Source organism: Sorex araneus, chromosome X (genome assembly GCF_027595985.1).
Source record: "Sorex araneus isolate mSorAra2 chromosome X, mSorAra2.pri, whole genome shotgun sequence".
Classification (NCBI taxonomy): Eukaryota; Metazoa; Chordata; class Mammalia; order Eulipotyphla; family Soricidae; genus Sorex; species Sorex araneus.
The window spans coordinates 239686380-239714286 of record NC_073313.1 but is presented as its reverse complement, the minus strand read 5'-3'; the positions used below and the strand labels follow the sequence as shown (position 1 = coordinate 239714286).

Genomic DNA, 27907 nt, shown 5'->3' with positions numbered 1-27907 from the left:
TGGTTAATAATACCTATTTTTCTCATAGTCCAAACTCAGTATTTAATTTATTTTCTACCAGTTATAGTAATATTTTCAATAAACAATTAAATGTTGGTATTAATAATCTCCTGAAATACTTTTGGAAGTATTCTAAGTTTTTCGATTTTAGAGATAGTTTTTAACAGAAATTCGCCTGCCCCTTGAAAATCGAAAGGAACATCGCTTGCAAAATCATCTCAATTCATGGTGGAGTTTTGTTTATTTGGGGGGCCATACCAAGTTGTGCTCAGGGCTTACTCTTAGCTCTGCACAGTTTTGGGGATCATAAGAAATGCTGGGGATTGAACCAGGGTATGCCACATGCAAGGCCAGCACATTACCAGCTGTACTATCACTCCACTCCCAATGGTGGCTTATTTTTTAGGACTTTTTCCTTTCTATAAAGTTCTCTGCAATATGTTTTTATTTTCTATTTTATCTGTTTCCAAATTTGTTGGCATAAAATTGTACACATATTTCCCATTTTAAAATTATTTTCTCTATTAATAAATTTATATCCTCTCTCTTCTGTTTTATGTGTTTTCTTCTTCTTTTACACTTGACAAGTGTCCAGTTTTCTTCTCCTTCCAAAAATACAGATCTTGATTTTGTTTTCTAAGACTATTGCTATTCCAGTTTTATAGCTCAACTAATCAATTTCAGCAATAATATTCAGTAATTTCTTCCCTCATTTGTAAGCTTTACAATCATTGAATTTTTGTTTTATTTTTTGACCACATAATCTTTATTTTAAATTTAAATAAATTTAAAACATCTTTCACAATTGTAAATAATTTGTACATTTTTAATTATTTCTAGTTTGACTGTTAGGGAAGTAGGTACAGGAATTAGGTAATTTTTCTACTTTTTTGGAAATTCTCTGTCTGAAACATGATCAATATTACCATCTGGACCTGAGTCATAGAAATAAATTCTTGCTTCTCTTCTCATGTACAGTCCATCCCTTATGACTACTGGAGTGAGCTTTATAGAGCGTGTATTGATCCCTGATTCTTGGAAGAGAATGAAAGCTCCTCCAGGAACTCACACTAACTGACCCCCGTTCTCTCTCCTATAACTCTGTCTTATACCTTCCAGCCACACCAAATTTCTTGATCTTGAGCCTTATACCTTCACACATGCTCTTTCCTAGACCTGTGACACCATTCCCCCCAAACAGTTCATCCCTCTTAACACTCTGAAAATGCATTGCCTTTAAGAACCAGCTCTCACTTTACCTCACTGTGAAATTGTCTGTCTGCATCTTCTCTGTTTAGCCCGGCTATATAATATACAACTGTGGTACTTTTCTTTCCCTTATCAATGAGAACTTGTGATTTATCTTAATGTCTTAGAACCCATAGTGACTAGGATCTAAAGAGCTCTAAGATCTTGGGTTCATGTATCTGACAATTATGTGACAATCTAACAAATATATTTAAAAATATAGATCACTATTTTATGACTTAATTACAAACCTCCTAAGGCTAGGTTTGGCACATAGGGATACTATAGATATATTTACTAAATTCTTAATATAAAATAAATTAGTCTATAAATGCTCTGGGGCTAATGGCATTCTTCCAGATTTTGTTTTCTCTAAATATAAAGACTGATCATTTTCATCTAGGCAGCAAGAAGCTCCATGGTAACATAGTTACACATCTTTTAAAATAAATGGAAATAAAACTTCAGATTATCTGTGAAGCAAATTTAAATTGTGGATCCTCAGTGAAAGAGAGAAAATTTCTCTCTTATTTTTACTTAAATCATGCAAATGATCTACAAGGAATATATAGTAATCCATCTTAAATGAATAATAGGTTGAATATTTTAAAAATTAAACTATTTTCCTTAAAGAAAAAGGGAAGGAATAAGATTAAATATCTTCAAAACCTCCTTTCCTTCATGCTGGAAATAGGCTCACTCACACTGGGACCCAGTAAGTGTTCTCAAATGTGAGTCATTCATCATCATCATCATCATCATCATCATCCCGTTGATCGTCGAATTTCTCGAGTGATCTCAGTAACATCTCCATTCATCCTATCCCTGAGATTTTAGAAGCCTCTCTTTACTCATCCTTCCCAACAATGCTGCATTGGAGGCTTCTTCAGGGTCAGGGGAATGAGACCCATCATTGTTACTGCTTTTGGCATATGAATGCACCATGTGGAGTTTGCGAGGCTCTCCCATGTGCGCAGGAAACTCTCGGTAGCTTGCCAGGTTCTCCCAGAGGGAGAAGGAGGCTATAAGATGCGAGTCATTATTGTAGTGAAATCAGTGGTCGTAAAAGAGGAATATTCAAAATTATTTTATGATTTATAAAAATTATAAACTATGAAAATAGATCATATATAAAGAAGACAAAATAGTTGTCAACACTGAACTCAAGCCCTCAGAAATATTAACTGTTAATCATTTTGTAAATATCACAGAGCAAGAATTTTTTTCTATTTTGTTCCCTGCTATATTTCACGGTCTTGGGGCCATGTCAGGGTCACATACACAGAAAGCACACAATAAAAATGTGCTAAATAAATAGATAATTTTGAGTTATCTGTATATACACGTGTGAATACATTTGTACACATGGCCGCATGTATTAACAAAATGGCATATATTCTGCATACAATTTTATTCTATTCTTCATAAGATCTCATTCTTTTATTGGTGGAGCTTATACCCAGCAGTGCTCGGGACTTACTCTGACTCTAGGCTGAGATATCACTCCTGACTATGCTTAATGGATCATAAGTGGTACCAAGAATCTAACTGGGTCAGTCGTATGCAAGGCAGACACTTACCCCTGTTCTACTACTTTTGCCCTATAATAATCTTTTAAAGTAAAGTAATTCCTGAAGGGATATCTTAGTCTGGGGCACACAAACTTAAGGGCAACTTCTAGCCTAAGATACAATAGGTTTCAAGTGGGGAAAATGCTAAAATTTGGATTTCCTTCCCTTTAAAATAAAGCAGGGATCCACAACCTCATGGATTCTCTTCCAGGATATTGGATTTATCTAACAGGATGGCTTTCATAATATTTTGTGTTTTCTTTACAGATGCTGGCAACGGTATTGAGAATTCCATTTATAGAACAGCCTTCAAGCTGCGCTCAGTGCAAACTCTGTGCCAATGTAAGTACAGCTCTCTTGAGACACTGGAGGTCATATGACCCTAAGGTTGACATAAAGTGGATGGGAAATTTGTAGAGAAGAATAACTCCCCCTTGTAAGTGACTGCCCGACCCCGGCAGGCTGGACCTTGTGTGCTTGCTCTTTGCTTTCCTAACGGAGACTGTGGGGAGAGCACAGTCTCCACCCACATGGAACTTTGCTGACTGACAACAGAAAATGATTTGTGGATGAGGATTGGTTTGTTTGTTTGTTTGTTTGTTTGTTTTTGTTTTGCCTATTTGGTTCCTACTTTTAAAATTAGTTTTAAAAATTCCTATTTTGAATCCTAATATTCTCACACAATGAAGTTGAAAAGAATAGTTTACAATTTACGCTTGTATATTTAATGTGAAATCTCCCACATGAAATTTGCATTATCATCTTTTGTACTTATCTCTACCTGATAAGCAGAAGCTGATTCAGATGAATAGTCCAAAGGCAATACATTTTTCAAACTATCTCAAGAATTTCCTGAGAATTGCTCTTGTGTGTTAAAATTGTATTTGATTGAACACGAGGGTCTTCTTTTCCTTTATTGTTTTCCAGACAAAATAAGGTAAAAATTAGGAAAAATGTTGACCCGGTGAAAGTTCTTTGAAATGAAAGCAACCGAGTCTGCTCTATAAAAAACAAACAAACAGGCATTTGGCATTTCTAAAATTACTGATTTTCATAATGTTTTTATTGCCTTAAAATTACTTTATTATGTGAGAAGGGATTTATGACACCCTATCACACATGAAAAAAACTGTCGCTGTGTATATAAAATTTCTCCTGAAGGTTGAAATTTGTTTCTATTTTGTTTTTTTTCTGCCTAGTAAGGTTTATTGACTAGTGGTTTCCAAATTGTGCTTCATAAAGTGTCTGAATGTGAAGGAGGAGGGAAAGAGAAAAAGCAAGTTGGGTAAAGGAAGTGTATAGGTGACCTGGGAAAGTTCAAAAGATTATCTCAACTTCAAAGGCTCCATATCTCCATTTTCCATATTGAAGAAGACACTCTTGGCATTTAAAGAAAAATGGTATTGTACCACTGCTGGGAATATATTCCAGAAAAGCCAAAAAGTATAGTCGAAATGACATCTGCACTTATATGTTCATCGCAGCACTGTTTACAATAGCCAGAATCTGGAAAAACCCGAGTGCCCTAGAACAGATGACTGGTTGAAGAAACTCTGGTACATCTATACAATGGAATACTATGCAGCTGTTAGAAAGAATGAGGTCATGACGTTTGCATATAAGTGGATCAGCATGGAAAGTATTATGCTAAGTGAAATGAGTCAGAAAGAGACAGACATAGAAAGATTGCACTCATCTGTGGAATATAGAATAATAGACTATAAGACTAACACCCAAGAATAGTAGAAATAAGTACCAGGAGGCTGTTTCCATGGCTTGGAGGCTGGTCTCTCATTCTGGGCAACTCAGAGAAGGGAACACCAAGTAAAATGTGGTTGGATGTCATGTGGGGGAAAGATGATGCGGGCCGAATATAGACTAGAGACTGAACACAATGGCCACTCAACACCTTTATTGCAAACCACAACACCTAATCAGAGAGAGAGAACAAAAGGGAATACCCTGCCATAGTGGCAGTGTGGGGTGGGGGGAGACGGGACTGGGGATGGGGGGAGGGATGTTGGGTTTACTGGTAGTGGAGAATGGGCACTGGTGAAAGGATGGGTTATCAAACTTTGTAAGGGAGAAACATGAGCACAAAAATGTATAAATCTGTAACTGTAAAAAAATAAATAAAATAAAATCCAAAAAAAAATAAATAAAAACAAAGCCAAAAAAAAAAAGAAAAATGGTATTGTACTTTTAAAATCACTGAGTAGTTAAATTATCTCACTGGAAGCTATTATTCCAAAAATCACACACTGCAGGATATTCTTACTAACTGTTTACCTACATTCAGTGGGTAGAAGCAATCCTTAAGTCACTAGCCACACATTTGCATGTTACAGACCTGGGCTCAATACCTAGCACCACCTGGTCTCCTGAGCACAGAGCCAGGAGTAGCCTCTGAGCATACCAAGTATGGCCCAAAATACAAATAAAAATTTATGGGGCTGGAGCAATAGCACAGCGAGTAGGGCATTTGCCTTGTATGCAGCCGACCTGGATTCGATTCCCAGAATCCCATATGGTCCCCTGAGCACCGCCAGGAGTAATTCCTGAGTGCAGAGCCAAGAGTAAACCCCTGTGCATTGCTGGGTGTGACCCAAAAAGAAAAAAAAAATACTTACACTCTGTCGTGGTGAAATATTCTTGGAGAATGTTCTCACCTTAAAGGAAATGATAATCAATTTTACATAGGGTGCCTTCTTAATGCCTGGGTGTATCAAAGCATAATTCAAGGGTGCCTCTTCTTTAAGCATTTTATCATGCCTAACATAAGAAGTGAATTGGAATAGTACTCCTGGGAAATGGTAACAGTATACAAAATCAGAAGTTGAAAAGGTATAGACATAATTGATAACCTTAAAAAAAAAAAAAACGAAAGCGAGAAACTCTCATGCACAAAGACAGAGCAGAAGGGAACCCCAGGCGGGCTGCAGGATGCGGGAAGCACAGCTATAGAACTCTTGTGGGGAGATTAATGGGCACTAAGCTTATCTGTTCTGCTGTGATTCAGACTCTCCGCAGAAGACAAGAAGACAAGAATGTCCTAGGTACAGCTTGCCAGGCTGAGGCGATAGGTTTTGTGATTGAATCACGATAAAGGAGTTGGAGGCCTCCCTACCTGCGTCAGGATTTTATTAAAGTCACATTTTGAAGCCTACTTCTCACTTCCTTAGATTCTCCCCCTGAAAAGCAGTATCAAAGAGCAAATAAAAAATTTTTTTATTACATTTGCTGGATTTCTTATCTGTGGGGCTGATTTATGAAGTCAAGAAGAAAAGCTCAGGGTTTTATCATCTCGCCGGCTGGAGTTCTTTGAAATGAGGCATCTTTTGGTGCCACTGATATCCCCATCTCTCAGGTGGTGCAACTGGGCATTTATTAATTTTGTCTGTCACCTTCTTTCTTCAGAAAATCATAGGTTAGTTATATTTCATTTTTCCTCATACCCACTGCCTTGTAAAATGTTTGAGGTAATATAAAAGAAATAAACCACTACTTTCTGTAAACAACTTGACTTTTAGAAGGTAGGGACCTCTCAAGTGGTGTTTAGGGATCTTGGGGGTCACTGCCAGTGGAACTTGGCCAGCAGGGCTGCAGGTTCCCTGTGAGGATCAGTAAGAGTAGAATTGTCTTGGCTAGTGGAGTTTTGGGGGCCTCTAGGCCTACTGCCAACAGTGCTGGGGACATCACAAGATGCCAGCATTTAAACACGGTCCTGAGAAATGCTTTGCTTGTGAATTCTGACCACTGGGACATCTCCTGCCAACATTTGGCTTTTTAAAAAGTACCTTACCTAAATATAACACTGGCAAACCAAGACCATACAGATATTCTTTATCTGCTTATTTGTTTACTTAGGGGAGGGAGGGAGCTCAAGTCTGATAGCTTAGCAACTGCTTTTTAAAATAATTATCACCAGTTTGGGACCAGAGAGATAGCACAGGGGTCAGGCGCAAAAGTATGAAACCCCTGTTTGATCTCTGGCACTGCATGGCCCCCGAGCACTGCAGGGGTGGCCCTGGCAGGTCCCTGAACCTCAAAATTGTGAATCTGGTTGGGAGTGACTCCCCAGAACCCCTCAGTACTGCTATGGATGACTTGTATCACTTGTATCATTTGTCATCCTGTTATTCATCCATTTGCTCGAGCGGGCACCAATAACATCTCCATTCATCCCTGTTGAGTGCTAGTGTAGCCCAATGGCATCTGCTTGCTCCAGGAACACAAACCATTCATTCAGGGTTTTGATGAAGAAGTCTGACCATCTTGTAGGTGGGCAACCATGTGGTTTTTTGATGTCCCGTGGAATCCAGTCAATAATAGCTCTAGTCCAGTGGTCATCTCTAAATCACATTATGTGTCCAGCCCATCTGATTTTCAACACCTTGGGAAACAAGACAGCGTCCCTGATTCTTGATCATCAATAGAGGTCAGAACTCCGGATTCCTTCTCTCACTTGAGTGAAAAGTGATACTCCAAGCATAGCTCTTTCGATTCCTCTTTGGGATACCCGAATAGCGTTCTCATCCTGTTTTCCTAGGGCCCAGGTCTCTGAGGTGTATATTAGTGTAGGAAGAACAGTGGAGTTGAAAAGATGTGCCCGGAGCCGCAGGTTCTTCGTCCTCTTAACCACTTCTTCGACGCTCTTGAAGGTGTTCCACAAGTACAAGGATGACGTGTAAAAAATAAAACTTTTTTAAATAGAAAATATTTTTTATTGAAAACCTTTTCCTGAAGACTACAGAAACTATGTTTGAACATAAAAGCTACACTTGCTTAATCCACTTAATAAAGAGCACAAAAGTGTTTGTATCTGTTCTTACCATGTGTCGTAACTTCTTTGGAAGTCTGTTTTTCAAGTTTCTCTCCTTTTGAAACCTTTCTACTTCATTCTATAAAGCAACATTCTGGAGTTTATGCTTGAAGCATGATACAGCTCTATTTTACATATTTATAACTTGACACATGACAGATCCTGGCAAGCTACCCGTGGCGTACTTGATATGCCAAAACCAGTAACAGCAATGGTCCTCATTCCCCTGACCCTGAAAGAGCCCCCAATATGCCATTGGGCTACACTAGCATGCGACAGGGACAAATGGAGACATTACTGGAGCCTGCTCCAGCAAATCGATGAACAACGATGACAGTGACACAGTGATAAAGTGATAACTTGGCAAAATAGTTTTGCCTGAATTATACAACAGAGGTGACAAAAGGTCCAAATATGCTCAGAGCCAATTCCCTTTTGAGAAAATAGCTGCCATGAAATAGTCATAATGAAACCCCAGGTCACATCTGCTCGCTTTGAAGCCTTTTGTTTCCAACAGAAAATAAGGCATGGTTCTTCCTTTGTGCACTGCAGTGGATTTAATCAACAGTTCTCTGATCCAGCAAGTCCTGCTCGACCAAGGTCTCTGGGAGATGAGAGCGACTTCCCTGTCTACACCACAGCTTTTCCAGGCCCTCCAAGACTTGTTTCAGAGAGTCGAGGTGAAAAGACCAGGACGGGTGTATCCCAGGGCTTCAGAACTCACTCTAAGTCTTCTCACAGCAATGTATGACAGGTGAGGGTGTGATGGTATGCTGGTTAAGGGAAGGGTTGGCATTTGGATGTTGTACTGCATGTGCTGTAGGGCTGAGACTTAAGAAAGCTCTCTGCATTTCCCAGCAATGTGTTATTCACCCCGGAAGGGAGCAAAAGTGGGATTAGTTAGCTGCTTTACTTTCTAATGAGCCTCCCCTAAAACCAAAAAAAAAAAAAAAAAAAGAGTGCAAAAATTCGAATCACTTTTTTTCCTTATAAACCTGTTTGTACTCTAGAAAACCATGTGTGTCTTTGGTATGAGTGATTATATACCTATACATAAGAGAGGGGGAGAGATTATTTTAACCTCTTGAGTCCCTGGTGTTTTCCTTGTTCATTTCTCCATCATCGATTATTTTTATTTTCTTGTGTGTTTTTTTTAAGGTGGAATAAGTGATTCCACCTAAAAAAAGTGATCCCATGCATGAATATCTAACTTCTTGCCTTAAGTACATTTTGGTTGATAGAACAAAATACCACCAGGTGGGTAGTTTCAGAGAAGATTTCTCATGGTTTAGAGACATTTAATATTCTAACAGCAAGCCCACCACCATTCCACCTTCCCACCTCCAAGGTCAAGGAGCAGGCAGAGTTGGTGCCTTGTGAGGTTCTACTTCCTCACATCCGAGAGGACCTTCTTTTTCTGTGGCAGAGATGCAGGCACTCTCTGCAGTCTCTTTTATAAAGCACTGATCCAATTCCTAAAGGCCTCACCCTCATAACATGATCATGTACCAAAGCTGCCCTCCAAATTCCCATACATTTGGGGTTAAGATTTCAACCTATGTCCTTTGAGGGAACATCAACATTCAGTATACCTATAAGCCAATTTAGAAGACGTGAAAGACTTGATTTTGCATGTTCTCAAGTCATTCATTGTGGTGGGTTTCATTCATCTCTGGTATTTACCATTCCTCTCCCTAGCTTTGATTCTTTTTCACCTTATGTAGTCTTTATCCTATAAGAACTTCACAAGCACCTTTTTAAAAAGTCATAGTAAAGGGGCTGAAGAGATAGTGCTAGGATTACAACACTCTCTTTGTGTGCTTCTGACCTTGCTTGAACACCAGAACTGCATAATTCTCCCAGCTACTCCTGAGCTCAGAGTAGAAAATGAGTACTTCTGGGTATTGTCCAAGTTTCCTTCCTCCTAGGGCTGGAGCGTTAGTACAGCAGGTAGGATGTTTGCCTTGCATGCAGCCGACCTGGGTTCGATTCCACCGTCCCACTCGGAGAGCCCAGCAAGCTACCGAGAGTATCCCGCCTGAACGCCAGAGCCTGGCAAGCTACCCATGACATATTTGATATGCCAAAAACAGTAACAACAAGTCTCACAATAGAGACGTTACTGGTGCCCACTCGAGCAAATCAATGAACAACGAAAAGACAGTGCTACAGTGTTCCCTTCTCCTAATAATAAATAGAGATAAACATCATGGTAATGGTACATAAAAAGCATTTGGATAGTGTAAAAATAAATTAAAAAAAAAAAAGAAGCAACATGCCAGCAGGAGCCCTTGCTTGATTGAGTGATAGAGTACTTGCCATGTAAGCCTAGGCAAGTGAGACCTTGAGCTTGATCCCTAGCACCATCCCAGGGGCCTGCAGCTTTGCTATTTGGCACCCCCAGTACCACAATGAAAAGTGTGTGACCTCTGGCATATCACAGCCAAGTATATGTGATTCCCAGGGCTGGAGCGATAGCATAGCGTTTGGGCGTTCACCTTTCACGCGACCAACCTGAGTTCAATTCCTCTGCCCCTCTCGGAGAGCCCGGCAAGCTACCGAGAGTATTGAGCCCGCTCAGCAGAGCCTGGCTAGCTACCTGTGCGTATTGGATATGCCAAAAACAGTAACAATAAGTCTCTCAATGAGAGACACTACTGGTGCCCACTCGAACAAATCGATGAGCAACGGGATGACAGTGATAGAAGGAACAACAGCAAAAAAAAAAAATAACAGAAAGGGAGGTAAAAATATGATCCCAAAGCTTACTTCCCAGAGCTATTTAATCATCTAACCATCTGGTAGATTCCTAATGTACTTTCTAGTTTATTTCTCATTTTTTATAAATTCATAAAAATGCACAAACACGTCCTCAATAATATTTCCATGATTTCAGCTTCCTTAAACAAAAAGCTTGTAACATTATTTCTCAAATTAGTGTTTGTCTCTACAACCTCCTGCCTTTTATAGTGTTTTTTTTAGGTTTAAAAATCAGCACGACCAGTGGACAAATGATAAATAAGCTCGAAGTGAGAGCTGGAGAACTGTTTATACATAAGCATATTTATTTTTAAATTTGTTTGTTCCTACAGTGTATGTATGCGTGTGTGTGCATGCGTGTGTGTGTGTCTGTGTGTGTGTGTGTGCATGCACAAACATGGGCTTTAGGGACAAAATCCAGGACCTCAGGCATGCAAGGCAAGCACTCTTGCTCAGCTCCATCTTGGCCCTTGCCTATCTCTTTGTCCTAGTCTCAGACACTGGGTTTCCGGGCACATGAGTTGTAAGAAGGTGATGCCTATAACCCCAATGCCTAGCTCAGTGGAGACATCCATAAATGTAACACTTAAAATAATCGGATGAATGAATGATAACATTTGAATGCAATTCAAAATACTATGTAATTCCAGATACATAAAATCAAGCCATGAGAAGCTGAAGCTTGTAACAGCATGTCAGAAACACTCAGCGGTAGTTAGGATGCTTAGAAACAACTTCTCCTAAGAATAACCTTACCTTTCCTGTTCTTGTCTCTGTTGGTTTTTTTTTTTTTTTTTTTTTTTTTTGTTAAGCAGCACAGGAACGGGTTTTGTCAAGTTTATCCCTGCCATCGCTGCCCTGATTGCCCTCTCAGGGGACAGCCCACTCACAAAATACAGAGGTAACATTTGTCGTCCTCAAGTGAAGTCAGTATACCTATAAGTGCTTCTCTCATGTATTTCTGACACAGGGCATCTGCATATACTCAGCATGACCTGGATTTTTAAAGACAGAGATCTCTGCTATATCTCCACAATCTGATCATGAAGGGGTCAATATGAGGAAAGTTTCTGTCTGGAGCAACTTCTGAGTTTACTCATATTGACCATTATCAACATCTGAATTATTGGGGGTTGATTTAAATGGCTTTTCACCACTTATCAAATTATCTTGTTTGAGAAATCATCAAATTTACAAGAAAATAATTATGACATATTCTCCCTTCTTTTTCTTTTTATACCCGTAAGTTAACTGTTCAGAATTTGAAGTACACAGTCTTCAAAGATAATGTCACAAGTATCCTGTTTAAAGATTTCCACCCCCACCCCACCCCTTTATATGCCTAGCTCTTTTTCAACTCTATACAGAAAATAACAAAGGAGGTAAGGACTCCGGCAACCGCATGACTCGAAGGGCTTTGAGAAACCTACTAACAGATCTACAACAGGTAAAAATCTAACACTTAAAGACTTTTAATTTGTTATATTGTTTTTTGTGTGACCTTTTCTATAACTGAGTTTAATCCTGGTCTGTAGCAATTGCTCCCGAATTGGTTTTTTCAAGGAAACCCTCTCTTCTCTCCAACTCTTTCACAACACTGTGAGTTTTCCAAAATGTAGCTGTTACCCCATGCCTGAAATTCTTCACTGTCTATTTATTTCTATTTAATAAAACTTTACTTCCTTAGTGTCATGAGCAAAAAGTTCATGACCTGATCATTTTCAAAGAGACAAAATCATGGTTCTCATACAAATATAAACTGAACATATATTCACAAATTTCTTTAACTCATTGGTCTAAAGTTCTAGTAAGATGCTATAATATCATGTCCCTCACCCCCATGGTACTGAGGAAGTTGTTTGGAAGGAAGAGGCTTGCATGGAAAATCATGCCGTAGCCTGTGGTAAGAACTCAAGCGACAGATTCCATAAAAAATTTAGGCCTTGGGGCTGGAGTGATAGCATAGAGGGTAGAGCATTTGCCTTGCACGCAGTCAACCCGGGTTCAAATCCCAGCATCCTATATGGTCCCCTGAGCACCGCCAGTAGTAATTCCTGAGTGAAGAGCCAGGAATGACCCCTGTGCATCGCCAGGTGTGACCCAAAAAGCAAAAAAAAAAAAATTTCAGGACTCACTGGGTAGTATGAGTCCCTCCTCCAAGTACCTAGTTATCACTTCCAGTACCATTCTTCCAGTACCATGGCCAGCATGCCATCTAGCCACCTTTAATTCTTCCATAGAACTGCAAGAAACTAGTCAAATGGACAATCCAGAAAACCTTGTTGCACATACTTAATGTAACTGTTAACCCCATGCCTGAAAATTTTCACTGCCTGTTCATTTCTCTTGATAAAACGTTACCTCCTTCAAGCTAAAAATCGAGGTTAAAACCCACTCCATTTTCCCCAACTGGTGTCAGAACTATAAAACTGGTTCCCATAGATCCACTTGCTTTATTTTACAATGAAGTTAAGCCTTTTCCCAGGACTCAAGGGTACCAAATAAGTGTATGGTCTCCTTACTTCATCAGCATTTGCAGAATAAAGCTTGGACCTGAATTATTTTTTCAGACAAAGACCAAATAACACAGAGCACAGGGCACAGTTACTTACATTCAGCTGGTGATGGGGTTATTATCAATGTAAAGTACACGCCATCCATGATTAAGCAAATGTTTGTTGACTTCTGCCTGGCTAATTGTCGGCAAAGTGGTTCTAAGTGCTACTTTCCTGATTAGAAGAATGTTTATTCGAGTTGATGGACTCAGCAGGGGGTCTTTGAAATTACTTTTGAGCTTGCAGGCAATGCCTACTGACAGCCTGTGCTGTAGATGACATCAGCCTTGAAATTAGTACCCATGACCAAATGGGCATAAATGGACGTGACAGGTACATCTCTCTATGCATATATATAATGTCAGAGCTGGACTTATAGCCATCTTGACAGCCACAAGGGGTCTTAGTCCCTTAGTTATAGTCCATATGGTGAGCCTAGTGGAATGACATGAATTATTGAATGAACTGTAATGCAGCTCACGCTATTGGAATGGATTTAAGATTTGTGTAACAACACTGTGAAGAACCCTCAACAGTCTTAGAGTAAGATCTTAATTCTTCAACCAACAATTTTTTTGCGGAGATAATCTTTTGAGGAACGACTGTTTGTAGCTTTAAAAATAAGTTCCAGATGCACAGTGTTATAATTCAAGAGTTGTGTACTCCACAAGGTAGAACCTCATTTCTCCACTTCACCACCTAACTCAGTTGCATTCCCTTCTGTCAACTTCAATCTTTTCTCTGCAGCTAAGAGTTGAAGTTTGGGGTTTTTTTTTTTGTTTTTAAATTTGTCTTCCTCCCTATGAATAAAATCATATGGCTTCTTTCTCCTGCCATTTCACTTCGATTTTCACATACATTGTCATAAATGGAGGAATTTTGTCATTTATTATTACTGTGTAATGGTCCATCATGTGTATGTATATATGTTTTTATATCATACTTTCCCTCTCTCTGTTCACCAATGGACCATTTGGTTATTTTTCATGTAACTTCTTTTTTGCCTTAAGCAAAATATAAAATCTTTAATCCCTTTTTATGCTAAAAATGTGTTAGAATCCTGTCCTCCCTCAGAAACTGTTCTTTGGAGGGGAGGGGTAAAAATAAGATGATATAAATGTGTTTGAAATGGTTTTTCCTTATAAAGGTGCTCAAGTGTAAGACAGTTCCATTTTCTATGTGATTCCCAGATAACACGGATAAAGAAGGGTAGAAATAATTTGATTGTGGTCATGAGATGTGACATGAAGGAAGCCAGCTCTGTGTGACCCCCTGCTGTAAGACTTCTAACCCGATTTCTCCCACCAGTCCCACTTCTGCCCACTACAGATCCACTGTGGCCAGTCAAACATCACACAGCATCCACACATCCTCCTTTTGTTTGCCTGCATTGACACAGTGTCTCTCATCTCAAACATTATACACTCATGAGCCTTTGCTGCCAGCACCGTCACTCAAATGTGCCGATTGCAGTGGCCTCGTACCGCTCCATTTTCTAACCGCTGACACGGAGTGTCTCGCCTCCTACAGATACCAACTGTCGTTGGGGAGAGTCGTGCTCTGTGCTCCGTGGAGAGTGCCACACGCAGCTGTTTCCGAGGGGTGAGTGCCACCCAGTGTCTGTGTGAGTTGGCTGGAGACACTTTGGCTGAGCAACTTCAATGACAAAGCTATTTGCTGTGTGGCACCCCAGACAACCTAATTTAGGAGGTAGACTTGCCTCGGACTATTCATGTGATAAAGTTCCTTAACAGAGCTGGCAAAAACAGGGCCAGAAAAGAAAGAAGTGGTATTTTGTTTTGTTTTGTTTTCTATTCTATAGAAGAATGACATGCCTAGAAATGCATCTTATTAGACTTCTAGTCTTTCAAGGGCTTAATGGCTCCAGGGTGAGATACAACAATCTTCACACACTTTCTTCTAAGGAAATCTTTTTAATTTTTTTTAGTAAATTATTCATAAGAAATAATATAAAATAAATTATTTAGGGCCTGCTATTGGGGCAGGCTTGGGTGCTGGTTGGGAAAATTGGAAATAATAATGGCAGGAAGGTGCAATGATGGTGGGATTGGAGTGTTGGCATGTTGAATGTAATAAATCATCATAAACAACTTTATAATTTTTTTTTAAAAAAAGAAATACATCTAAGTATGTGGTTGTTTTTCAGGTGCTGAGACGAGCAATCAAAGAGGAAAAATTTCTCTCTTGGTTGGAGTCTGAGCCTCTCATCCTTTTGTGGCTACCCACCTGTTACCGACTCTCAGCTACTGAAATGGTCATTCATCCCGTTCGATGTAGAATCTGCAGCAACTTTCCTGTCACAGGGGTGAGGTACAGTTTTTTCTTAGTGTTTCACCGATTTCAGTCATGCTTCAAATGGTGACAAAGTTTAAGCCTCATTCTCTCTAGATTTTGTGGGCAGTTCATTTTCCAAATTTGGAACTCAGCTAGTGGAAGAAAGAGATGTCAGTAATTTCCAAAATGAGGGATACCGGTTGATTATAAATGACACTTTATCTCTAGAATTAATGAAATATTATTCCATTGATACATAGTCTAACAAGATGACTTTCTGATAACCCTAAGAAGCAAAATCATTTGGCTTCCCTTACCACTGAAAAAAAACAAAATAAAAGTTTAAGTACTTGAGCCATCAATCACTGTATCACTGTCATCCCCTTGTTCATTGATTTGCTCGTGTGGGCACTAGTAATGTCTCCATTCATCCTACTCCTGAGATTTTAGCAGCCTCTCTTTACTTGTCCTTCCCAACAGTGCCACATTGGAGGTTCTTTCAGTTTCAGGCGAATGAGATCCATCGTTATTACTGTTTTTGGCATGTCAAATACGCCACAGGAAGCTTGCCAGGCTCTGCTATGTGGACAGAATACTCTCGGTAGCTTGCTGGGTTCTCTGAGAGGGAGAACTAGACAATCAGAGGTTGCACAGCCACAAGACTCTGCCAGAGTGTAAATTACTACTTCAATAATTTCCTGTGAAGAATTCCCTCTGAATACACGCTAAGAGGTAAACTGAAGGAAAAGAGAATCATTGCCACAGTGGATAGTAATGTTTAATCTATGAGTGGAAATTTCCAGACGGTGTAAACCAAGATGAGGCTTCATATTTCTCTCTCTCTGTCTCTCTATCTTTGTCTCTCTCTCTGTTTCTCTCCCTCTCTCAGAGAGCCATCAATAACAATGACAATGGTGATTTACATTTATTATTAAGTTCTGGGTGGAGTGGCTCATGTGGATAATTTTATTTTAGATTTATAAACCACACACACCCCAAAATTTGGTATTATTACTTCCAATTTGCAGAAATGCTAGATAGTCTGCTTAAATTCAGTTAGCCAAGAAGAGAGACTGGCCTAATGATTCCTCTCCAACCATGATGTTATGCTGCCTCCCTGTGTAGGCAACTGAGAACATTCAATCATGTCATTTCAAGGGAGAGGCTCAAGTCCTATCTTTGTGCCTGGAGGAAAAGAGAGATTTGGGCATTTAGAGTCAAAGGTGAGAAACTCAGACCTTTCCACAGTACTAAGATCAGCATATTAGGGCTGAGAAATAATTCAGGGGTTTAGACACTTGCCTTGAAGCTGACCGTGATTAAATCACTGGCACCACATGTGGACCCCCATGTACTTCCAGGAGTGATACCTGAGCACAGAGCCAGAAGTAAGTCCTGAGAACTTCCAGAGCACCCCCAAACGCCCCCCAAATCCCATCTTAGTGAAAGGGTGCTGTAGGTTTCCCATAGATGAAACATAAAGCAGTGAAGTTAGAATTATTGAAAACAGGGAGGAGAGGAGAAACCAGCAAGTCTGGCCCAGGTACAGGGGCAGGGAGGGGGTGGGGAGGGCAGGGAGGTGGGAAGTGGGGGGAGGGGCAACATTCATGAATGTAGACACAGGGCAGGAGATGAGGTAGAATGAGAGCTGGCACAGTAGGTGATCACAAACAAGTCAGGGAGTGGTGGTGTTCCCAGTAGGCATGGACAGGATCGGGGAGGACTGAGGGCACCAGTCCTGCATTCTTTGTCCTCTTTCCTTCCCGTACTTAAACTCTTAAACTCACACCTCAAAAGATGTTTCCCTAGATATAAAAGGTCTGCTTTTCTATTTTAAAATGAGCATCAGTTTTGTTGTTGTTGTTGTTGTTGCTGACAATATGAAATGGATTCGCAAAGAATTCTGAAGACACCGTGAAACTTCACTTATGAAAAAACTGCAATAAATTGAAGTTTAAATAATACAACATAAATGAACAGGACTATTGGAAACCTACTAGGTCGAAACAAAGATAACTTCACACTGGGTTCAAAAACAAAACCAAAATATTGAAACACGTGCTTTGCATGTTGGAACCCTGAGTTTGACACCTGACACTGGTTTTTACCTGTAACCTTTAGATTTTATTAGAAATCACTTGAAGTTATTTTCATATGCTTGAATTTTTGACTCTCCAGCAATACCTAGCAATAGTCTCAAAGTTTTTTGTTTTAGTGAGATTATTAAGTCATTTGAGAGTAGACGTAGTTGACAGATGGAAGTATTAGAAAGAGAGCAAAGGTTTGACCTACTAAATAAGAGAAGCACAAAGGCTACACTCTGTTCCTAAGGCAAATGTTTGATTTTAGCAGAATATATCACCTTTAAACAAGTCACAAATTGTTCAATTCTTTGCTGTAAAAATATCAACAAGATACGAATCTGAATCCCTTCACTACACCATTTCTTATATACCTTGTAAACAGTGCCAGAGTGTGGGGAAATTAATGCAAAGTGAAGGTCAGTATATTGTTTTAGATAAGTCAACAGCCAACACATGCTAAAGCTGGATAAAGTGGCCACTATAGGTGGATCCTCAGATAACCATTATTAAAAATTTTTATTATAGGGGGCTGGTGTGATAGCACAGCGGGTAGGGCGTTTGCCTTGCACGCGGCCGACCCGGGTTCGAATCCCAGCATCCCATATGGTCCCCTGAGCACCGCCAGGAGTAATTCCTGAGTGCATGAGCCAGGAATAACCCCTGTGCATTGCTGGGTGTGACCCAAAAAGCAAAAAAGAAATTTATTATAGTTACATTTCATGTAAAAAAGTGAATGTTTTTCCAACTATGCGTAAAATAATTGTCAAAACTATAAAAACTTTGAAAGACCAAGAGAGGAGGGTACATTAGCTTTATTTTTCTCAAGAAGAAACTGTCATTTGTCAAATTTCATTAGACTAATGTTCATTGAAAATCTTACTAGGAACCTCCAAAACAGGGAGTCTATGTTTCTGCCTCCAGGAATGATGGTGTGTGAATACAAACTAAGTCCCCTGCCTTGATGATATATCCTAGTAGTTAGGACAGCGGATTCTCCATTCAATGGTATCCCTCGACTCAAGGCCTACTTTAGTCACTGTATAAGTTCACTTAATAAACGTCTATGCAATTTGCACAGGTTGTTTACACTCTTTGAAACAGTTTCTTCACATACAAAATGGAGATAAGAATATTTTACCTTTCATGGGGATTATCTTTCTGTGTATAAATACATCTGAAACACACACTTCCTACTTCATAATAAGTACTCCAAATGCTGTCTATTATTATACTGTTGGTATTCTATCAAGGTACTAGGTATTGAGATATAGTGGTACGCAAACCAGTGAGGGCTGATCTCATGGCATTTACATTCTCCTGTTTTTCCTTCAAATGATTTTGTTCAAACTTTCAGAATTCTACCCACTACAAGGGAGCATTCCAAGTATATTTTTTCTGTTCTTCAGAGTAATCAACAAGTCTCATAAGTCTGACATATCCCAAACTCTTCGCTTCTGCCTCTGTTATTTTCCTCTTCCTCTTAACACCTGGTATTCTTCAGCCCAGCAGCAGCATTCTTTTTTTAATTTAATTTTTTTATTGAAGCACCGTGAGATACAGTTACAAATTTTTCATGGTTGAGTTTCAGTCATACAATGATTGAAAACCCATACCTCCACCAGAGTGCATTTTCTACCACCGATGTTCCCAGTATCTCTCCCACCACCCCCACCTCACCCCACCCCCTGCTTGTGACAGGCACCTTCCTTCTCTCTCTCTACTTTTTAAAAATTTTTTATTTTTTTAAATTTATTTATTTTATTGAATCACCATGTGGAAAGTTACAAAGTTCTCAGGCTTATGTCTCAGTTATACAATACTCAAACACCCATCCCTTCACCAGTGCCCATATTCCACCACCAAAGACCCCAGTATACCTCCCAACCCCGCCCCCGCCCCATCCCCGCCTGCGTAATTGATAAATTTCACTTCATTTTCTCTTTACCTTGATTACATTCCATATTTCAACACAAAACTCACTATTGTTGGAGTTTCCCCCCAAGAAAGACAGCCCTACTGCCAAGGAGGCATTTGATAATTAGTTTTCCATTGCTGAGAATGGAGAGATATGAAGTCCCGCTGTTTCAAGTACATAAACTTTTTTTTCCTCCTTCCCGCACCACCACGTTCATGCCTGCTTAATAAATAGTCCTCATACTATGGTTGACGCCACGCCGCCCAACGAGAAAAAAGGATATTTCCCATCCTCAGCCGGCGTGGGGCTATGGCTTAGTTCATAGTCTAGAGACACGGCTGCAAGCTCTCTCTCTCTACTTTTGAGCATCATGGTTTGCAATAACAAATAATCAGAGGTCATCATGTTTGGTCATTTATCTACTTTCAGCACACATCTCCATACCGAGCAATCCCCCCAATCATCATTGACTTAGTGGTCTCTTCCCCAGGATATATTCCCAGAAGTGGTATTGCTGGGTCGTATGGAAGCTCAATTTCTAGTTTTTGGAGGAATGTCCATATTGTTTTTCAAAAAAGCAGGACTAGTTGGCATTCCCACCAACAGTGAAAGAGAGTCCCTTTCTTCCCACATGTGCGCCAGCACTGGTTGTTCTTGTTCTTTTTGATATGTACCAGTTTCTACCCGAAGCAGCATTCTACAGAGCCCACATTACTTCTTCAGGAAAAAAGTCTAACAAGTCCATGGGAACCTCTTCTCTCTCTCTCTCTCTCTCTCTCTCTCTCTCTCTCTCTCTCTCTGTGTGTCTCTTTCTCTCTTGCTCTCACTCTTGCTCTCTCACTCTCTCTTTCTCTCTCTCTCTTTCTCTTTTCTTCATCAATTCCAAGCCAAGCATTTATTTCCCTCTTAATGGTATTTATTCACACATTAATTTCCTACTAGTAGCTCAAGCTTCTACATTGTCTCTTTTCAGCAATATATGAAATTTGAAAGGTATAGAGGTGCTTTTTTTGACCTTTTTAAATGGGTTGGAAATGCTTGCAGAAGCAAGACAAGTCATAAATGAGAAGTGTGGTGAGTCGAGCCATGAGTACAGATTCAATCTAAGAGGAGAGTCACCACTTTGATTCACCAACCGTGGCCAGAAACAAAATTGTATGCCACAATACCCTGCAGTTGTCAAAGAGGATTGAAATATCAGAAAGCAGAAGGGGAGCTTGGGGTGCTGATCCCAGCCCTTTACAAATAACATATTCCCACTCAAATAGCCTTAAAAGTGACTAATTCCTGACTATGAGCTTTCTCCTGCTTTCACGCATCTTCTGTGAGTGCTATGAGAGTCCCTATTTACCAGGACATCTCAAGAGTCCCTCCTGTCCTTCTGCCCACATGAGATTTAAAGTTGTAACTGTTCATAAATCAAAGTTATAGTGTGGAAGTGTTTTGAAACTTAGATTAGTTGGGGGCTGGGTGGGAGGGGTCACTCAGCTTTGAGCTGAAGGATTCCTCCCCTTCTCCCGCTTTTTCTTTCCTATAGTCAGACTTCTAAAAAGGACAAAATTTGATTTAAATTTATCTCTGGTCTCCTAATAAGTAAGTAGGAATGAATTTTGCAACTTTTTGAGAGAAGTCATATCTCAAACATTATTTCACTGTAGCACTGTCGTCCTGTTGTTCATCAATTTGCTCGAGCGACACCAGTAACATCTCCATTGTGAGACTTGTTACTGTTTTTGGCATATCAGATACACCACGGGTAGCTTGCCAGGCTCTGCTGTGCAGGTGAGATACTCTCGGTAACTTGCCACGCTCTCTGAGAGGGATGGAGGAATCGAACCCGGGTCGGCCAAGTGCAAGGCAAATGCCCTAACCACTGTGCGATGCTACCGCTTCAGCCCCCCGTCACCTAAAGTCAATCTGCAGCAAACTATAAACTCCTCAAACATTATTAAAATATAAAAATATAAAATAAAAAATATAAAAATTAAAAATATATAAATATATAGAATGTATATGGAATATGGACTGGGGCGATAGCACAACAGGCAGGGAATTTGCCTTGCATGCAGCCAACCCAGGTTTAATTCTTCTGTCTCTCTCAGAGAGCCCGGCAAGCTACTGAGAGTATCCTACCCGGATGGCAGAGCCTGGCAAGCTACCCGTGGCATATTTGATATGCCAAAAACAGTAACAAATCTCACAATGGAGATGTTACTGGTACCTGCTCGAGCAAATCAATGAATAGGACAACAGCACTATAGTGCTATATAAAATATATATAATATATTAAAAATAAAAAATATATAAAAAATTAAAATATAAAAAATAATCCATATTTTAAAGTTGAAAAGTAAATTTAAACTCATTGTGTAGTTAGACCAGTGGCTGCAGTCATTTTGTATCCCTGTGCTTGAGGGAAACTTCATGTTTATTCAAATTCGTACAGTGCTTGGGGGAGAGTTCATATTCATTCAACACTTCAGACATCTCTTGCATATTTTAGTGTTCACTGTCCATTTGATTATTAGTTTCTTCATTCACCTACCAGTAAGGCTACACACCTTGCTTGAATTTTTAATTTTATTTTTATTGGTGTGGGGACTATACCAGTCATTGCTCAGGGCTTCCTTCTAGCTCTGTGTTCTGGGATCACTCTTGGTGGAGCCAGGGGATACATCTGTGGTATCCAGGACTGAACCAGGTTGGTGGTATGAAGGGCAGACATCTTAGACCTTTTTTTTTTTAAAAAAAATCTCTCTACTTCCTCATTTTTATTTTAATTCTCAGATATAGCTGTGTAAAGTGTCTCAACTTTGATATCTGCCAGTCTTGTTTCCTATCTGGTCTTCATGGCAAGTCCCACGAGAAGTCCTACCCTGCGATTCAGCACTGTGCTCAGGTAATATCTAATGCACCATTCCAAACTATGAATGAATCATTTTGGCTTAACTACAGCTCCCACCAATAAAAGAGAACCACACATTCTGCTCCTTTTACATTACTTACGTGTGAGGAAGTGTTGCCTCCACCTTAAATATCTCTCATGTAAATATCCTTTCTTTGCATAAAGATTTTAGCAAGACCTTTTGAGACCAGACAAAAGCAAAGATATTCCAATTTGATATCATCAGTCCCATCGTATATACTAGAGAATGTATGTGAGAAATAAAAGAAGAGTGTGATTGGAAATAGGCACAGATTGAAAAGAGACCCTGGCTTGGCAAGAATGATAAAGAAAGGCTCTGTGTTGCTAGTACATTTGGAAAGACGTTTTCTTATTTTCCATCTTTATAGGTCTTAAACTTCAAACAATAAGGAAAAATAAGTTAGAAACCCTACTCTCTTTCAGTTTTGACTGGAAGAGCACAAAATTAAAACTTTACAGCTGACTTTCAGAAATTTTAAATTTATAATTATATATGTTCAATAAGAAAATGGAATGTTATTGTTCATTTCTTCTTCTAGTTTTTTGAGGAAAAAAAATGGACAGTAGGATGGCAAGCTTTTAGACGGGAGCATATTCTTTTTTTTAATTTATTTTATTCTTTAATTAGTGAATCACCATGAGGGTACAGATACAGATTCACACATGTTAGAACTTGTTTTTCCCTCATACAATGTTCACAAACACATCCCTCCACCAGTGCCCGTTTATACCCAGTATCCTTCCCCCCCAATCCCATCTTCCCCCCACCCCACCCTGCCTCTGTGGCAGGGTACTCCCTTTTGATCTCTCTCTCTGATGGGTGCATATTCTTTATTTTACAGAAAGAATACTTTTTCATCACTGTTTCTGTTGGTCAGTTTCTCCATGTAGAATCATCCTGAGATAGTGAAGAGTATAGTTTAATTTTATAGGAGGATAGTTTCTCTTCAGGAGTGGCCCACAAAAAATCAAATGCTTGAATCTTGGCAAATGATATCTAGTAAGCATTGCCTTACTAAACTTCATTAACCCTCAGGTTCATTGGCTATAAACTATTTCTAAATGTCTGAGAAGAAATCAAGTTTATTAATGCTAGACTGACACTCTGTGGTCACTTTGTTATTACACTTTTGGATTTCAAGTATTAAAAAATCTGCGTTCTCTTCCTTTTGGGTAGAGATAGTTGGGACGGCGTCTTCTAGTGGTGAGTGAATCTGCTGCACTTACATACAGTATTAAATGTACGAGCTTTCTTTTGAAGATTTATCTAAAGGTTCTCATGAGACTCCATGTCTAAAAATGGGAGAACCATCTAGTCCTCTTTCGTACCTGTTTCCAGAATCATAATTTCACAAGACAGGGATGTTCTAAAGAAGAAGTGCAAAGGTAGATGGAGGTGGGTATTGATTTATATTATATGTGCATGTATAGAGCAAGAAGGTGAAGAGATTCCAGTGATAGGAAGTAAGTAATATGATCTTTTGGTGTGTGACTAAAAAAAAAAAAATAAACAGGATGGGAAAGTAGGGCCACATGGCCAAAGAAGAACATTTCTGTGAGCTGTTCTGTAGCATTAATACAAAAATGCACAAAACTGAATGAATCATCGCATTTTTGAGGACTTGCACGAAGGATACTTACTGGAGAAAACAGCAGAACTGCAGACAAGTCCAGAGCTAAGAAGTGCTTCCCCTGGTGGCAGATGTGGAGGAGTGCGCAGGAGCAGGGACCAGAGAAGCAGAGACTGTAAGAGAAAACGGAGCTTGCAGGCCAAGCAAAGCAGCACCAGAGTGAAGAAAATGTCAACTAGTGGGGGGGGGGGGAAAGGATGTTGAATTCAGAAGATTTCAGAGCATCAGTTTCAGACCAGCACTTAGCAAACTGATCAGACTCGGATCTCACTGGCCAAACAGTGCAGGCCTCTTCTCCTGGTGTGAGGAGAAACCAGCCGTTTGTTTCTGAGGTGAGACATTCCTGTAGAGCTGCAGTCTGTGCTCTGCCCTGATACACAACTGCTGCCTGAGCTGATGGTGCTTCCCCCCTGCATCATGCCCCCACCCCGCCCCACTGCCACACACACACCTGACAAGTTCCAGCTGAATTGCTGAGTATTTAGGCTTTTCATAGAAATCAACTTTGTATTTACAATTCATAAAGTCCAACTCACAAGTCATAAAGTCGTAGGATTTATTGAACCCAGCAAAGGGTGGTGCAGCCATACCTGCCCTAGACTGGGCAAAACTGTTCTTGAGGGGAGCACGACCCAGTACAGTCTTACAGTCTTGGCTATGTCCGCCCCCGCCCCCCAAACAGACCAACAGCCTCAACTAGGTCCAACAGCTTCCATCCCCAAGTCTGATCTACTGAACAATCAGGCTTGTGTGACAATCACCTTCAGATCAAAGAAAGCTCCTCTGACATGCACACACCAGACTTACTCTCTGGCCTAAACTGGAGAACACCAAGTACAGAAGATCCCCAGATGTGCCATTTTGTGCCTGTAACTACTTTGTCAGATAGAGACTGAGAACCTCAGACTGATGTACTGAGCGAAGACAGGATGCAGTTGTCCTCAGGTGACAGCTGGGAGCAGCCATTCCTGAGAAAGCAGCTGGCACCTGCCACCCCAGAAGTTACCACCCTGGATGTGAGCCCTGTCCATCAGACCGTGGTTTGGAGTAACCATCTGGAACCTGGGCTGGCAAATGCAAAAATCCCTCCATCGTTATGAAGGTCAGCTTGTTGAACAGCTATTATTGGATACACATGAGCACAATCTTGAATCACTGACCAAGTCATTTGAATTGTGACACCACGTCTACTCCCAGACCCCAGCAATTATGAAGTCTGATCCAGAGTCCAAGCCAGCTAGACCTTGGTGCTAATGGCATCTACATGGCCACAAATCCACAGTTGTCATCCAGCTGTACACAATTCAGGGTTACAGGCACCAGATAAAACTTGCAAGGAATTTTGAAAACCTCTAAAGGCATTTCTGGCTGCCAGAGCTCAGCAGAGCATAGGCAACTAGCCTGATGTTGCTAATAGTAGCACTCTATCACTGTTCATGACATGTGGATCTTGGAAATGCAGTCTGACTGTCCATGAAGTACCAGGAATAATAAAAAAGTGAAGGAATTCAGCTATGGTCACAGAGCCCAGGAAAGTCCAATTTTTAAAAGAAAAACTGAGGGGTCAGAGCAATAGCACAGCAGGTAGGGGGTTTGCCTTGCACTTGGCTGACCTGGGTTCGATCCCCAGCATATGTTCTCCCCAGCACCACCAGGAGTAATTCCTGAGTGCATGAGCCAGAAGTAACCCCTGTGTATCGCCAGGTGTGACCCAAAAAGCACAAAAAAAAAGAAAGAAAGAAAAAGTGATCATAATAATAGATGCAGGAAAAGCTTTTGACAGTAATCAGCATTTATTCATGATCTTAAAAAATCCCAACAAGATAGGAATAGAAAGAATGAAAATGTATTTCAAGATAGTAAAGGCCAACAAACCCATAGCCAACATCATACTCAACAGTGAAAAACTGAAAGCTGCCTCTCTGAAATCAGGTACAAGGCAAGGGTATCTATTTTCTCCACTACTATTCAATACAGTTTTGGGAGACCTAACCACTGCCATCAATCAAGACAAAGAAATCAAAGGGATCCAAACTGTGAAAAAAAGAAGTTACACTATCACTATTTGCACATGGTATAATAAAACTCCACTAAAACATTTAGAAACAATGAATCAATATAGCAATTTAATAGTCATTGCACAAAAATATATTGCTTTTATATATACAAATAATGAAATAGAATAGAAAGAAATAAAATCAACAACCTTATTTAAAGTCATGTAAAAAAAAAGTCTAGCACTTGGGAATCAGCCAAACAAAGAATATGAAAGATATGTAGATCAAAAACTTAAATCACAATTGAGCTGAAAAGACAGTACAGTGATTAGGAATCTTGCCTTGCATGCAGCCAACCACGGTACAATACCCAGCATTCCATATGATTCCCCTACACCATCAGGAGTAATTGCTGAGTGCATTGCTAGGAGCAAACTCTGGGCATTGCCAGGTGTGCCCCACCCAAAAGAAATTTTAAATAATTATTGAAAAAAATAGAAGAGATAGCAAGAAATTTTTTAAATTCTATGTTCATTAATTGAAGGAATTAACATTGTCAAGAAGACCTTTCTACCTAAGCTTTATATATATTAAATAAAATTCCCATAAACTCCAACAACAATAGTGAGTTTTGTGTTGAAATATGGAATGTAATCAAGGTAAAGAGAAAATGAAGTGAAATTTATCAGCTACACAGGCGGGGGTGGGGAGGTGGGGGGTGAGAGGTATACTGGGGTTTTTGGTGATGGAATATGGGCACTGGTGAAGGGACGGGTTTTGAGCATTGTATAACTGAGACATAAGCCTGAAAACTTTGTAACTTTCTACATGGTGATTCAATAAAATAAATTACAAAAAAAATTCCAATGCCATTCTTCATGGACTTAGAACAAACTCTATGAAAATTTATATAGAATCGTAAGATCACCTGAATAGCCAAATCTATTCTGAGAACAAAAAAGAAAATAGGAGGTATTGCACTCTCTGACTTTAAATTGTAGTATAAAACTATAGTAATCAAAATTCTGGGTATACAGTTTTGTAGATAAGATAAATCCTCAGTTTTGTAATATGATAGAACCTCAACAAATGAAAGAGAATTAAAATCACAGAGATAAAACCTTAGGTTCTTGGACAATATATTTCTAACAAAGTGGCCGCATGAATGAAGCACTTAGTAATATTATACTTAGTAATAATACTAAGTATAATATTCAAGATATGGAAACAACCCAAATTCCCAATGTTAAACAGATGCATATAGAAGCTGTGGTATACACATAGTGGAATATTATGCAACAAAACAAAAGATGAAATCTTGAAGTTTGCTGCAACATGGATGAAATCGGAGGGCATACTGTTAAGTGAAATATGTCAGAGAGTAAAGAACAAATACTGGATGATATCATGAATTTGTGGTATAAAGAGGAAGAGATAAATAAGGTAATAGACAATATTGAACAACGACAAACCCCCGGTTTTGGATTACAAAATTCAGATTACCAAACTATTTGGAGAAGGGAGGGAGGAGGAAGAGGGGGATTACTGATGGGGATTCTTTGCTATTTTCATGGTGGTGAGGTACATACAGTAATTCTGTACATCAAAACCATGAATGTTAATATAATTTATGACCTTATTACATAAACTATAATGAAAATAAATGATAAATTAATACATAGTCACCCCAATAAATCAAAAACTTTCATGGTGGCCTTTACCTCAAAAAAGAAAAGTAGACTGTCTAGAATAATCCATCACCATTTCAATATTTGCCATCCCAACAGATGTCAGCAAAGGAGAATACAAAACTCCTTGTCAGTTCCCTCAGAAACAAACTGCTTCAAGGGCACGGGATGGGGACAGAAGCTGCTAGAAGAAGGCAGTGGCTGCTAGACCAGATGAATCCAAAGGACACCGCTAACCAGGAACATGATCGGTGAGTGTCTTCTAAGTGGTAATCCTGCAGACTGGCAACCCAGGGACCGAGGGATTTCGCTATGCAGCCTGCACAGGGCACAGACAGCAGCTTTTAGGATGTGGAAAATCAAATGAGTAGATAAGGTAGGGGTGAGGAGGGAAACATGCTTTTCTCTGTAGAAA

General features: G+C 39.7%; 1 protein-coding gene across 1 annotated transcript in view; it reads left to right on the top strand.

Moving 5' to 3' along the window:
- The window catches only part of DYTN (dystrotelin), a 61302-nt gene that overhangs the window by 3221 nt on the left and 30174 nt on the right, over positions 1-27907 (top strand). Inside the window, exons 2-9 of the mRNA XM_012933434.2 lie at positions 3087-3161; positions 8194-8395; positions 11217-11302; positions 11748-11848; positions 14487-14558; positions 15124-15287; positions 22038-22149; positions 27592-27743. Of these exons, the coding sequence (XP_012788888.2) occupies positions 3087-3161; positions 8194-8395; positions 11217-11302; positions 11748-11848; positions 14487-14558; positions 15124-15287; positions 22038-22149; positions 27592-27743 (964 nt within the window). The remainder of the gene's footprint in view (positions 1-3086; positions 3162-8193; positions 8396-11216; positions 11303-11747; positions 11849-14486; positions 14559-15123; positions 15288-22037; positions 22150-27591; positions 27744-27907) is intronic.